Consider the following 15,274-nt stretch of genomic DNA (forward strand, 5'->3'; position numbering starts at 1 on the left):
TTTATTATAAGCCATTGTTTTATTTATTTTTATATGCATATTTATTTATTATTGGTTTTGTTTAAGAGGTCCTATAGCAAAAGTTATAGCGTTTAATTAATATTAGTGATAAGTAAAATATTATTCTTAAATTAATGAATTTACAAATTCTTAAAATATAAAATTTATATTTATCTATTCAAATGTTAGATTTATATAAATTAATAATTTTCATGAGTGAAGTGATAATCATATAAATATGATTAAGTTGGTAATTATAATTTAACATAATTGATAATAATCTATGCAATATTTGTGCTACATATATAAATATATATATATATATGTATATGTATGTCTTTGTAAAATTTAAGAATTGTTTGGCTTATTTACTTAGTGGGTAAATTTTATTCATAATATTTTAAGTTAAATATTTAGATGTATTCGAAATTATTTTTGCAAGTTTACTTTTTAGTGAATAACTTATAAATCTCGAAGAAAATTTATATCGCACTTGAAATTCATGTTGACATAATTTTTATTACCATCTTAATTTATTTTTCTATAATGTAAATTGGTTAAAGATATTTTTTTATTTTAATACGTTCCTTAGAAAATATAGAAACTAATTATTTTGATAATATAAATTAAAATTAATAAATACGACTTACTAAAATAATGATAACAATTGATACCAAATTAAGTTCAAATAATTTTAATGGGCTCTGATTTTTATAACATAATCAAAAGAGAAAATATACCTCATTTAAAATTCAAGTTGACATTTATGATACCTTTTAAATTTATTTTTCCGGTGTAATTTGAATAAGAGAACAACTTTTTTATTTCAGATTTTCTCAAAAAAAAAAAGGAAATAATTTTAATAATATAAAATAGAATTAATAATATGACTTAAATTAATTAATATTTAAGAATTTTTTTCTTTCCCTCCAATATTTTTATATGGATTAATTTATTATTTTTATATTTCTTGTAATTAAAGAAATTAATATTTAATTGGTTTTTCTATGATTTTTTTATTTTTAAATACAGTAATTAATCATAACTTAAAATTATATTTGTTCTTGTAATTCCTATTAAATAAAATAAAAAGTATATAATAAAAAATTGAGTCAGCATTTATTGATAAAGCCAAAAAGAAAATACAGACAACACTAACGGTTTACAGTCTAAACCTAAAAACAAGAGATTCAGACAAAGACCACTGGACCACCACTGCTTTATCTCACCATCGGTAGAAGCAATCATACATGCTTTTTCCAATGAAGAAAATTCAACATTTATACTAAAATACTCCATGCACCGGCCGGTGGCGATAACAAAACCCCACCACCCCACCAAATTTTCCTGTCCTTCTCACCTAGAAACACCCGGACAGAAAAAATTGAGAACACCTAAAATCCAACGGTTTGGAGCCATTTATAAAATACATACGCTCTTCCCGTTTTACCATCTACATTTTGTCTGCTAGTTAGGCTCGGACGGCCAGTGATCAACCAACCATCTCGAGTATAAAACACCTAACCGCAGCATATAACATCTCTGACTCATAATGACGACTCTGATATACATACATATATATATACACACACTTGTAGAGTTGTTTAAGTGAATTGTCCGGCGCCGGTGAATGTTTGGCCGAAGGACCAATGGGACGGGACGACGTCGTTACAGGTGACGGTGCGGCCGTCGCTGGTGGTGACCTTGAAGGAGAGGCTCTGGCCGTCGAGGTTGGAGCTGCTCTGCCAATTTTGGCCCCAGTTACGGGACATTGGTTGCCAGCCAGTGTTTGAACCCTTGACGGAGACGGATTGGACGTCGCCGGCGCCGGCGACGTTGGTGATCAGGACGAGATTGAAGTAAGTGTGGCCGTTGATGGTGAACCGAATGCCTCCCTTCTTTTGACATGCTACCCTGCAGTATATAATGTACATTCATGTCACAATTAATTAATTTTAGGAAAATTTAAGTTTGGATTAGGTTTGGCCGTATTAAATCAATTATAAAAGAAATGTATCATATTTATTCTGTAATTATCATTTTTCTTAAATTATACATCAATTATATGACGGATATATACATTTGTCATATGATTGATTCAAGTTCGATCGAATCGAGTCCAGGCTAAAATTTCCTATTGTTCCACTGGGAATTAATTAATTAGTAAGCACTAATTTAAAAAATTAACTGCAAAAAAATATGTATTACTTGCATTATAAATCATTACGACTTAAAATTTACGATAAATCAATATTATCTACTACGATAAAATAAAAATAATAACAAAAACTTGAATTTCAAGCACAGTTAATCAACTTTTACCTTAAATTTTGAATGCAGTTAATCAACATATTTACCGTAAATTTTATAATTAATATTTTGACTTCATTTACAAAAAGTCGTCGAATTTTGAAATACCACGTCAGATTTAGGTGTCATTTTCCGATGTCTTTGGATAAAATTCGTTACTAGTGTTCCAAAATTGAATAATTTCAAAAGTTAGAGAATTTTTTTGGAATTTTAGAAAATTAAAGGACTAAAATAAAATTTGGTTATAATTAAGGGATGAAAGTTGCATTTAATTCTAATTTATATATATTACACTTATATACCTTCGGTAAAGAACGGGGACAATCCCAGCTTGGTATTTGGCGAGTTTTTGGAAGACAGGCTGTGAGAGATCAAAGTGGTGGTTGGGAGGGTTGCACCACCCGCCATTGTCGTTGGGTAAGGCGTCGTTTGGCGGGCAGAAATTCGTCGCCGTCACCACGATTGAGTTCCGGAGGCACCACTGCTCATCGTTCACGCATTTCAGCTCAAAGCAAGCCCCACACCTCTGCCCCTCGTCGAACAGTGTGGTACTCAACGCAGCCGTGTTTGTACCGTACCCTTCACTGTACAAATTCCCATACCCACATGCCCCGCCTGCAAAACCAAAACCCGTCGATCTCCCACCGTCAATATTCTACGTATACACACATAAATACGTGTACGTGTTTGTGTGTGTCTGTGTGTGTGTGTAGGCATATATACCCATAGTGCCGGAAGCATCTCCGCCGCCGTAGAAAGTGGCGTGAGCCTGACTCCATCCGTCTTCATCACCGCCGTGTGCAAGAAAGAAGAGAGAGAAGAAACATGCAAGAATCTGAGTGATGAGTGACATGATATATATGAGACTTTCAGTGTTTCAAACACAAACTAACCTTAATTAGTATGTGTAAGTAACGAGGTTTTGATGGTGGAAATGAGATGGGCGGGGGTGGAGGAGGTCAGATTATATAGATACACAGCATGGGGGATGGGGTGTGGGGAGTGACCCCATATGTAGGGAGAACGTCACACAACATGGTTTGCAGAAATGTTGCCAGGTGCAGGGCGGGTTGTTTTCTTGGTGGAGGTACGTAATTTGGGCAGGAAACCACGTGGTTTTCTAACTCTGCATGCTTCTTCTGTCTTTGTCTACGGGGAAAACTTGATCCAATTAAGTTTTGAACCAATTAAATTCATATTACAGAATAAGTGTATTATATTTATCATATAATTAGTTATTTTTTTAAAATTATATATTAATTATACAGTAAATATATTGTACTTGTCATATAATTGATTCAGGTTTGGTCGAACTGAGTCTGTATGTGAAAAATTGTGGTTAATGTAGGGAAATTCTAATCGTACAATGTGATTGAATGTAAAATTCTTATTCAAATTAGGTTTTGTTGAATCAAATTAATTATAAAGTAAGTGTGATACACTTATAATGTGATTAATCACTTTTTTGAATTGTATAACATTTATACTGTAAGTATATTGTACTTGACATATAATTAGTTCAAGTTCAATCAACTCATGTATGTTTGGATTAGAATTTTCCATGATTGGTTATGGTTTATGTACATATTAATAATTACTTGAGTTATGTTGTCATACTATGTAATTTGTAATAGTTTTATATTTTTATAGTGACGATAAATTATAAATGTAAATTAAGTAATAATAAAATTTGAGGATATTTAAAAACAAAAATAAAAAAATAAAAAACAAAATTTGAAGTTTGAGTGTTTGTATTAACAACGTAATACTTAGGGATGGTTTAAAACTTTTAGTTTAAATTAATTTAATTTAAAAAATTTAAAATTATATTATACAACAAAAATTATTCTTTTCAACTTATTTTTAATAGTGATGACAAACAATTATATAAAGCTAGCCATCACAAACACCCCTTTAATTAATGTGCAAAAATCTCCGCAGAAATAAATATTTTTTATTCATATTATTGACGAGATGAAATCAATCACATAATAAATTTAATTAATTTAAATTTAACCAGCAGACTAACAACAAGTTGAGCAAGAATACAGTATTAAAAAATCTAAATAAGAACCAAGAAGAAAATATTCACAAAAAGACAAAAAAGAAGCAATACGATGAACGAAAATTGACAGCCATAAAAATAATTTGGTCCAACTATTTAATGAGAAGTTTTTAAAGTTCCATACTACTATTTTGTTTTTATACTAACATCAACAAATTCATTTACATTATATTAAATATTTATTTACAAAAAAGTATTGATACGAACTAAATTGTTGATTAAGCTTGTTTTTACATCATATAAGCAAAAATACCATATTCTAATATCATCTCAAATTTAAATATGATATATTGACAAACAATTCTAATATATGGTGGATTTTGAGATAAATGCATTTTATGGTAGTAGGTATTAAAATTATAGAGATAAAATACATATGAAGTATATTAAATATAAGTTATTTACAAAATAATTATCAAAATGTACTAAATTATTGATTAAGCTTATTTTTGGACAATACAAATTAAAATACTATATTTTAATGTCATTTAAAATTAAAATATGAGATATCGACTAATAATTCTATTATATAGTGAACAAATGCATTTTGTTGAAATGGAATATTGAAACGGTAACGATAAAATTCAAATGCACTATATTAAATATTTATTATTAAATAAATTATCAAAACGTAATAACTTGTCGATTAAGCTTGCCTTTAGATAATATAAACCAAAATATCCTATTATAATATCATCTCAAACTAGAATATGATATATTGACTAACAATTATAATATATGATGAATTTAAAATAAATGCATTTTATTATAGTGGATATTGAAATTATAACAATAAAATTCACATGCGTTAATTAAATATTCATTTACAAAAATTTACCAAAATATACTAAAATATGGATTAAGCTAATTGTTTTTAGATAATACAAATTAAAATACCATATTTAATAGCATCTAAAACTAAAATATGAGATTGATGCATTCGATTTTAACACGAGTCCAAAGTTCTTGGATCTTGAGGTTGGATTTAGGTTAATTGAGTGAAAGCTCTTGAGAAAGAGGACCTGCAAAATAAAAGGTTAACACTCCAACGCTTAACTTAGTCCCGAATTTAACAATAGATAAATATAAGATAAATTATAATGAGGAATTGTGAGAGAAATAAGAATTTCGTGAGCAAGAGTATGAATATCAAAGAACAACAATGTAGCAATAGACGAATTTTTCGAAAAGTGGCAGGGAAGGTCCGTTGAGAGGAGCCCCTTGTATTTATAGAGGTGGAGTCCCTCTATGGCAAGAGTCCTAGGAGATGCATTTGGCAAGGAAGGCGGGATAAGGTTGTCTTTGTGTCCATTTCTTCAGCCGCAAGTCTTCATGTGAGGGGGGGCTCTTGCTTTCTAAGGACTCATGCCTCACAAGTCCTAGGAGATGCATTTAGCAAGGAAGGCGGGATAAGGTTGCTTTTGTGTCCATTTCTTCAGCAGCAAGTCTTCATGTGAGGGGGGACTCCTGCTTTCTGAGGACTCATGCCTCGCGGGGAGTCCTCTTAGAGTGTGGAATCCAACTTCTGGAGGACACCTTCATCCCTCGAGCTGGTCTTGGAAAGTTGATTAGCAGGCCTTCTACTTTGGCCGAGATCACGAATTTCATCCTTGGACAGTTTTCGGGGTGGGAGGCTCCTCCTTAGGTTGAACCTAGTGAGCCTTCCACTTGGGTTGGTCTTGAGAAGGCAAGCTTCCTTTTTGGGCCAAATGCAATAATCCTCGGCTGTTTCTCTCTTGGGCCTGACTTGGGCCAATCGTTCTTGGGCTGTACTCATCATTCAGTCTCCCCCACTCTACGGAGGAAGGATGCTTCCTAAATCCTTAGAGTAAGATTCTCTATCTCATTGGAAGTAGGGACTTGCCTACCTTCACAAGGAAGGAGGGCATTTCTGCGCTCTCTGGATGGAGGGTCTTTGTATCTTTGGGAAGGAAGGACCTGCCTATTTTAATCTGGCATCTGTCCATATGGCTAGCTGTTCCAGCCTTTGTCTTATTGGTAAACGAGGCAACAACTTTTTGGCAAGCTGACCTGACGACTACAATGATGGCGAGAAGGGTGCGTCCTTCGGATAACTGCAACACGCACATTCGATGGCCTTCCTTCCACGTGTGTGGTAAGTGCTCTTTAGTGTGGCATTTATCAATGACGTGGGTCAAAAGCCCTTTCCTCAGCAACCTCTCGAGTTCCTCTTCTCCTCGCTTCAGAGCACCAGGGTCTCCATATAAGCTTCATTTTTCTCTATAAGTATATCTTCCTCTTTTTTTTTCCAGAGTTTCTTCGTTCTTTCTTAAAGATGTCTTCCTCTAATGAATTTGTGCATTTTTTTTAGAAGACCTTCTCGAGTGATAATCTCTGAGAGGCCACCTCCAAGAGGGCGGACCATGTCCCCATTATTTTGGTAGGGGCTTGAGGAAAAGCTTAAGGCAAACCACTGCCGCCGCTCGTCGCTCGATAAATCAGGATACTTATGAGGATGGGAAGAATGAAGGGGAGGGTTCTACCAGAGGAGGAGAGGGTGAGGTTTCCATCAAAGAAAGTTGAGAAGCTGGAGTCCTCTTTTGTGGGTGAACTTTCTGGGTCACCTCTAGGGGAAGTGCCTCCAGCGGAGGAAGGGGAGGAGGAAAAGGTTCCTCAGTTGCCAATGGACTGGGGGTCTTCTATCTTGCGGACCTCCTCCATAAATCTGCTCCTCTAGGAGTGCCACGTTCTGTCTGAGTTTGTTTTATATACCCCTTCCCCGTTAGTTTGATAGGGCTTATTCCTACGCAGTTTTTATGCCTCATTTTAATAAATTTAATTCATCATACCTTTGCGAGAAGAACGTCTATAGAGCTAGACTTGTAAAAAGGAGCCTTGCAAGAGGACTTTGTTAGGGGGTGTCCTTCGGGAGGACGATTTAAGAAGGGGCCCCTTTGGAGGACCTCTTGGAGGATGTCTTGTCGGAAGACATTTTTAGAGAGAGTCTTTCAGGAGAACTTATTGTGGGATGCCCCTGCATGAGGACATTTAGAGAAAGAGCCCTTTAGGAGGACTTATTGTAGGATTCCTTGCGGGAGGACATTTAGAGAAAATACTCTTCAGGAGGACTTATCGTAGGATGCCCTACGGGATGACAATTAGAGAAAGAGCCCTTCAAGAGGACTTATCATGGGATGCGTTGCGAGAGGGCATTTTAGGAAGGGGTCCTTTAGGAGGACTTAGGTGGAAGATGTCTTGTGTAGGATGGGGGCATCTTTCTCACGCGTAATATCTCTTGAGGTTATGAATATTCCAAGGTCGTGATAGCGGACGTCCTTCGGGATCTTGAAGCCCATAGGCCCTTTGTTCTATTACTATTGTGACTTTGAAGGGCCCTTCCCAAGTGGGATCTAGTTTTTCCACTGGTTTCAATATATCCACCATTCGTAACACAAGGTCAGCTACTTGAAGGCTTCGTGTCTTCACCCTTTTGTTGTGAGCACTGATCATGGTGCTTTTATATCTTTGGATACGAATGAAGGCCCCTTCCCTTAGTTCTTTGATGAGGTTCAAGTTTTCTTTCAACAACTCCATGTTATTTCTCTAAGAGAAATGTAGTATTCTATGGGAGGATACCCCAACTCTCCTGGGATGATCGCCTCGGTCCCGAACACCATAAAACACTGGTTAACTCTTCTATCTAATTTCCACCGACTCGTTCTAATCATCTTTAGTTTAAAATCCATTCCTCTTACCGGGTTGAAGGGAGTGAGTAACACAGAGATGCCCAACCAGAAAATAACCTTGCCGCTCAGCCTTCCCCATGCCAAATCACCATCGGTACCACAACGGTTATCCTCTTCCTCCGACAAATGCAGCGCCCGACCTATTCAATTAATGTCCGGCTCCATCTTACCTAAAGAAATTGAGTGGCAGCAAAACACCTCCTGACCGAATGCCCGCACAATGCACTCCCAGCTCAGCTGCTCATGGCAAGGAAACCTGCAAAGGTAGGTAAAGCAAAGGAACAGAGATGAGATTAGAGCATAACAAAACCCAGAAACAGAAACAGAAAACAAGAAAAAGGAAGATAAAACACAACAGAACAAGACCCAACAACAACGAAGCAAAAATAGGAAAAAATCAAGGGAGGAATAGGAAAAAATTAGAGCTAGGAAGATTGGGAGAAAAATGGATTCCGTCGAGCCTAAACGTGAATTAGCAAAGCCTATGCTCACCTATGGTGTCTTCCAAGCCACCAAGAAGAAGAAAGATGTAAACAAGGGAGAAGAAAACCCCCATTCGAGAGGGAAGAGCTCTCATGAGAGAGAAAAATCCTTAACTTCGAATAATATCAAAGTGTCAACTTATTTTTATGCACATCAAGATCTCTGATGTTTGATAGAAATTATGTAATTATTAAATAGATGTATGGAATTTCAACTTTATCTTTATTTTATTTTTAAATAAATTTAAAATAATTGGACGCGGTGGATTGGAAATTATAAAAAAGAATAACTAAATAAAATTATAATTTACAGTCTACAGAATATTTTGGATAGTTCACCACAAAACATAAATGAAAACCTAATAAAAATTTATAAATTTAGCTGATTGTTAGACAAACTTTAAAATCAAATAAGTATTAATAATTTTTTAATAAAAAAATATTTATATTATGTTAAACCTCAAGAAAACATATTGAAATTTACCCTTTCTTCAACGAATGCTTAGAAATAATATCTTAGCAACCACATGAACTTAACAAATATATTTCATGGACCATTCAAATTCGCATTTATATGGGCACAATAAATTCCTTTCCACAAAAGCTGCATGTGGGAACTCAATTAATATCAAATCCCCGTAGCGATTCTCTTGAGCCAAAACCGACCACATCACTGCGACTGATTGAAACCCTTCTCGGTTAGTGTAATTTTAAAATCTGAAACTTATCAGCTGTTGTTTCATACACAGAGTTATGTTCGTATACATGCGTTTGATTTCATATCAAATACAATTAAGGCTTGTTCTGAGCTTATAGGATTCAGACTTAGCTGATATCATAAAAAGGAAATAGTTTACATAATTAAATAAAGGGAAAAATATATTTTATTCCGCTAAATATGCCTAAATTTAATTTCAGTTCGATAACTATGTCCATTTTTGTTTAGGTCCAGTAACTTACGAAATTGCTTACTTTTAGTCCTCTGTTAGATTTTCGGACAATTTTACCCCTATGCAACTTTTGAAATTCAGTTTTAGTCCATATGCACTCATAGGGGTAAAATTGTCCAAAAATCTGCCAAAGGACTAAAAGTAAGCAGTTTCGTAAATTACTGAATCTAAATAAAAATGGACATCGTTATTAGACTAAAATTAAAATTAGGCATACTTCACGAACTAAAATAATACTTTTTCCTTAAATAAATAACACAATCTAAGTTTATACCTAAACGTAAACAAACCCTTCGAGTTCCGTTGCAAGAAAAGAATAAGAATTAAGCGATAATATTAAAATTATTACTGATTGTATGTATTAAATGATAGCAAGTTTCATTTGTCAGTATAATAATTTTCATTATTGTGATATATAGTGATAATATTGGCGCAAATATTATCACTAGCAATAATTAATAATAAAAAAATTGTGTATAAAGTTACTATTATAAAACACAATGACAATCATACTTATTGTCGATAAATGTTTCCTATGATTTTGACGAATCGATAAATCAAATAACTTTAAAAAATAAGGTAATAAATGTGTTAAATGACCATTTCTTTCGGAGCTCAAGTTATTATAAAAATGAATCATTTAATATTTGAAATCGAAACATGTTTTCCGATCAGTCGGCTGAAATTCGTTCTTTCGTAGGAGGATGACGATGAGAGATCTTTTATTTAGTTTGACTCTAATATCACGTTGAATTAATCATTTCATTTAAAAGTCACATAATTTTACATGAAATGTTTGTTTGAACAAATCGAATCCCGACAACGTCTCAAAAATAACAACAAAAATATTTTGGACATATCCATGACTGATGAGTACTTGTCTCGTTCCATCACAAACGTTGGTTAGCATTTCGAAACGTCTACAAAAATTGAAGAGATAGTTGCAAATTTGGACACATATGCTTTAAGTAGTCTACATCATAATATGTGCATGTGGCAACATAGCATCATGCAATTATTTCATGATACGTTAAAATGCAAAATTGTATCTTTTTCCGAGCAAAATTTTAAAATTATACTTATATCTTTTTTAAAAATACTTTATTTATATCTATACCTTTTTATTATTAGTGTTCGGACAAAAATTACTAATATCAATAGGAAAAACTTCATAAATTTCAATTACAAAAATTGTTAAATGAAGGTGAATAGCAATTTATCCCCTGTGATATTGAAAATGAGCACATTACCCCCTTATTAAAAAAATACAGCAATTTACGTTCTGTACTTTTTAAAATGAAGCAATTTACCTCCTTATACAGGGAAGTAAATTGCTTCATTTTAAAAATTATAGGGGGATAAATTGTTGTATTTTAAAAAATATAGATAGGTAAATCGCTATTTATTTTTTTCGTAAGGGGGTAATTTGCTCATTTGCGATATCACAAGGGGGTTACTTGCATTTTTTCCCATCAAATAGCTGACAAATAATTGCTATTAAAGTAAACTAATGGTAGATCTCGAACTTATAATCTCTTTATAATACGGTCTTAAGTTCGTCAACTAAACTATACCTATTTACATACTTCTCAAGTTCTCATAAATTTAGGAAATTTTTGAGAAATATAATGCTTTAAAATAAGAACTTTTAATTAGTATTTGTTTTTTCTTCTTGCACATTATATTTGATGGATTTAAATACAGTAAAACCTCTATAAATTAATAACTTTGGGACCATGAAATTTTATTAATTTAGAGAGATATTAATTTATCGATAAATTAATATTTTATTAATTAAAAGAGAGACTTTTTAAATTCAGCAAATTTAGTATATATGTATTGAAAATAAATGAATTCATATATGTTTCATTGATTATATTCATGCAACAATTAACTATTATATTCATAGACACATGTATCAATTCATTGGAATTACTTAAATATACATGTTTACATTAATTCGTTGCACTTAAATAACTATTATAACTAATTAAATATATTCATGCATGATGAATGAAACATATACTACATAAATCTCAATATGATAATAAAATAATTTATAACACCCAATCATGTCTTCTCATCTAAAAGGCACCGCAAAATCATCCATGAATGATCAAATGCGTAAAGCATTACAGATTTCATATTTTAGTAAATTATCATAATATTTATAAATTATTAATTTAGAATTTTAATGGGACATAATATTTATAAAAGAATTTTTCAAAAAATTATTATTTTATTATCTTATCGAATTTGATGATTTTTTACAAAGGCCCAAGTCGGGACCGGAGGATTTTATTATTTTAGAGAGTTTATTAATTTATAGAGTATTAATTTATAGAGGTTTTACTGTATCTAAATGTAAATCATTCATCCAAATATTAAAAAGGCCAAACAAACATCTTGATTTTAAATAGGGTAAATATCATTTTTGTCCCTCAAGTATGCCACTTATTCAGATTTGATCCCTCATTTTTCTCATAATCCGACTTAGTCCCACAAATTTAAAAATTTCAGCATCTTTGATTTTGATGAATTTGTTATTTAAAAAAAAAGGGTTACTGAGGAATTGGATAAAATGTTACTTATAATAGTAGAATAAAAAAAAAGTTAAAAGAACGTCTCAAAATCATATTGAAAAATCTCAAAGTCAATCATTTTAATAATCATATCAAATTCCTATATCTCTTATAACAAATAATTAAAATATAACCAATCAAAATAACGCAAATCCCAAACAATATCATAGATCACAAACACATGAATAATAATAAAAAAAAGTACATAAAATCATGTCATCAAATACGCAAAAACGATTTCGAAAATATTTTAAATTTCAAATTAAAATATAACTCAAATTTGGTTACGTCACAAGAGAAATATTAATTTCTTTGTTTTTTTCTTCTCCTTATTTTCATTTTTCACTTGGCTATAAGGTTCACCCCTCAGAGCAGTCCATTTCTATTTTTTTTTTTAAATAAATCCGTTAAAACTAACGAATTTTTAACCAAAATACCAAAATCGATGAAATTTTTATATTTGAGGGATTAAATTCAATGAGAAGAAAATATGAGAGCCCAAACCAGAAGAATAAATAACATAATTGAGGAATCAAAAGTGATATTTATCCTTTTAAATACTATAAAAAAACAAAACACACACACACATATGGTATTATAATTTCTAGGGGATAGTTACATTTACATCCCATAACCTATGGTCTATTTATACGAACCACCCCTTTCTTCTGTATAACTATAGAAACTACCCCTGACAAAAAAAATAGGGGCAATTTATGTGATAATGATAATATTTTTAGGGGAATGTGTGATTTTTCAAAAAAATTAAAGGGTGATTTATATAACTGATAATGATATTTTGATGGGTGTATGTGAAATTATCTAATAAAAGAGATGATTGTGTAAATATGTTGTAGAGCAAGGAGTATAAATATAATTATCCTAATTTCTAATGCATGCAATGCATCTTACATCATGTGTAATCATTATCTCATTGTTTGCGACATGATATGTTTTAAACTTGTGGAACCCTCTGTTGTCTAATCAGTAGTTAAGTTAATATATATATATATTACTGATGTGTAAAGAGAAAGTTTTTTTAAATAAAATATATCAATATAATTTTTAAACATGTAACATGTATACATTAAACATTAATTGTCGACACATATTGGGTAGATTTAAGATTATCTTAGAAAAGTTTTATATGCATTAAAAACTTAACTACTACGAGACATATATATATCATATTTATTTTATATAAAATGTTATTTGTATTTAATATAAAAAATTATTGTGTCCAATCCAATTAGGTAGTATGGTCCACTCAAAGGCTGAATCTGCACAATAAGAAAGCTTAGACTCACCCAGCCCCTAGGGAATGGCCCCTTGATGGGCTAGATTCCAAACTAGCAGGCTCATCAAAGATGGGCTACGCCCTAGACCTACTGGCCCAGGACATCTAGTGCTAATAAGGCGGTTGAGTTGGCTACTATTTGTGAGTGGCGGACAACCATTTGCATGCATCTAGTGAGAAGGCGCCCTCGCGAATTATGATAAGGAAGAGAGGATTTGCCTCACCCCCTACCCGCCTTCATCTGACCTGGCACGAAAATTAGGTCTGATTAGGTCTAGATGCCTTTGGTTCTTGAGTCCGGTTCAACGGATTGGGTAAGATATGGATAGAAATTAATTTGTTTAGATCTGGATATAAGTAGGGTCTTATACTATCTGTAGACAGACCTACTAAATACTAATTGAAATTGGATTGTCTCAAATTCTTAACGTAAAAATCAGGATATTATTCTATATACTCCAAATTTTCGATCATGATTTGATACTGCACTCTTATTTTATTTTATATATATACATATTTATAATAAATTCACATGCCATTTACATATAAAGTATAATACGAAATGTAAAATCATTTTTTTCTCTAGAGTAACGTTTTTTGAAATCTTGCCAAGTATATTAAATTATCATGAAATTTACTACAACTAAAATTATAATTTTTTATACAATGTTTTATTTTTCACTATTTAAACAGAAGTTTTTCCAAACACTCCCTTACTACTAATACAATGTTTACAAATGGACAATCGTCGGGCCCAAGCCCAAAGTAGACAATTGGGCCCAACTCTAAGGTAAGGGTTGAACAGCCCAAGTTGGTGTATAAAATTTTCACTAAAAATAGTTAGTATTGCCTTTACAACGACTACTTAGTGGTAACATAATTATAGATATATTTCTTACAATAAAATTATGGATAGATTTGTTTTTTACTAAAATGTCCATAAACGGCCTGCTCTAGCTGAAGTCCACAAAATAGTAATTTTGGATAAAATGGGCAGTGCATTGGGTAATCCTAGTTGGTGGGCCATCTTTAAAATTTTATCGTCGTTTTTTGGGTCGAATAATAATGTGAATTTTATTATAAAATTTTATAAAAAAATTCGGTCCCATATATCTGATCACGGGCTTCGCAAAAGGACAACAAACACAAAATTGTCGCAGATTGGACCATATATTTGGCGGAATCCACGAATATAGATTAAAATAATATTTTATGTACTTAAGTTGACCAATTTTTGTATTATTATTGGATTTATTATGTACATGTTTAAGAATGTGTTAATAACTTGTGATAAAAGGATGGAAATAACCAAAGTTCCCATCAAAATGACAAAAAATATCACTATCACACTCACCAGTCATATCACATGCATTCGGTCAGTTTTCCTATTTTTAACCCACTAATGTTTATTTGCCCGAAATGTCCACATTTTGAATTGCTACAAAGTATATTCCAATGAAAGCCCACAAAAGTTACAAGACATGTTTTGCAAAGGAATTTAGGAAAAAACGTATGTAATCTGTGTGATAGTGTAAATGAGTAAATTATTTTTTTATAAAAAAAATAATAATGTATCTTTCTGTATTTTTTAAAATGCAACAATTCACATCCTTATGTTTTTTAAATTAAAGCAATTTACCTCCTCAAATAGGGAGGTAAATTGCTTCATTTTAAAAAATACAAGGGAATAAATTGCTTTTTTATTATAGGAGGGTAATTTGCTCATTTCAATATCACAGGGAGGTAAATTATTATTTATCCAAGGAACCTATATTGAATGATGTTTTATAGCCTTCTCGCTCATTCTCGTGTGTACCTTAGTAAGTAATTTCTCTCACATTACCACCATTGATGTTGTTTATTTCTTCTTTGATCTTCATC

The 15,274-nt window shown here is 32.1% G+C and overlaps 1 protein-coding gene and 1 long non-coding RNA gene across 2 annotated transcripts; both read right to left on the bottom strand.

Annotated features, from left to right (window-relative positions):
* Positions 1–1,097: 1,097 nt before the first annotated feature.
* Positions 1,098–3,305, bottom strand: LOC105157095 (expansin-A1). The gene is made up of 3 exons (XM_011073391.3): positions 3,034–3,305; positions 2,613–2,925; positions 1,098–1,914 (listed from the first exon to the last, which is right to left on the bottom strand). Exons 1-3 carry the CDS (start codon positions 3,161–3,163, stop codon positions 1,605–1,607), a joined length of 753 nt encoding a protein of 250 aa, XP_011071693.1. The 5' UTR covers positions 3,164–3,305; the 3' UTR covers positions 1,098–1,604.
* A 1,847-nt stretch (positions 3,306–5,152) lies between these two features.
* On the bottom strand, positions 5,153–8,667 carry LOC148788578 (uncharacterized). The gene is made up of 3 exons (XR_016064510.1): positions 8,575–8,667; positions 8,092–8,338; positions 5,153–5,397 (listed from the first exon to the last, which is right to left on the bottom strand). It is a non-coding gene; the product is annotated as an uncharacterized LOC148788578 (long non-coding RNA).
* Positions 8,668–15,274: the final 6,607 nt, after the last annotated feature.

The sequence above is a fragment of the Sesamum indicum genome, linkage group LG3 (genome assembly GCF_026168435.1).
Source record: "Sesamum indicum cultivar Baizhima isolate 11 linkage group LG3, ASM2616843v1, whole genome shotgun sequence".
In the NCBI taxonomy this organism is placed as follows: domain Eukaryota; kingdom Viridiplantae; phylum Streptophyta; class Magnoliopsida; order Lamiales; family Pedaliaceae; genus Sesamum; species Sesamum indicum.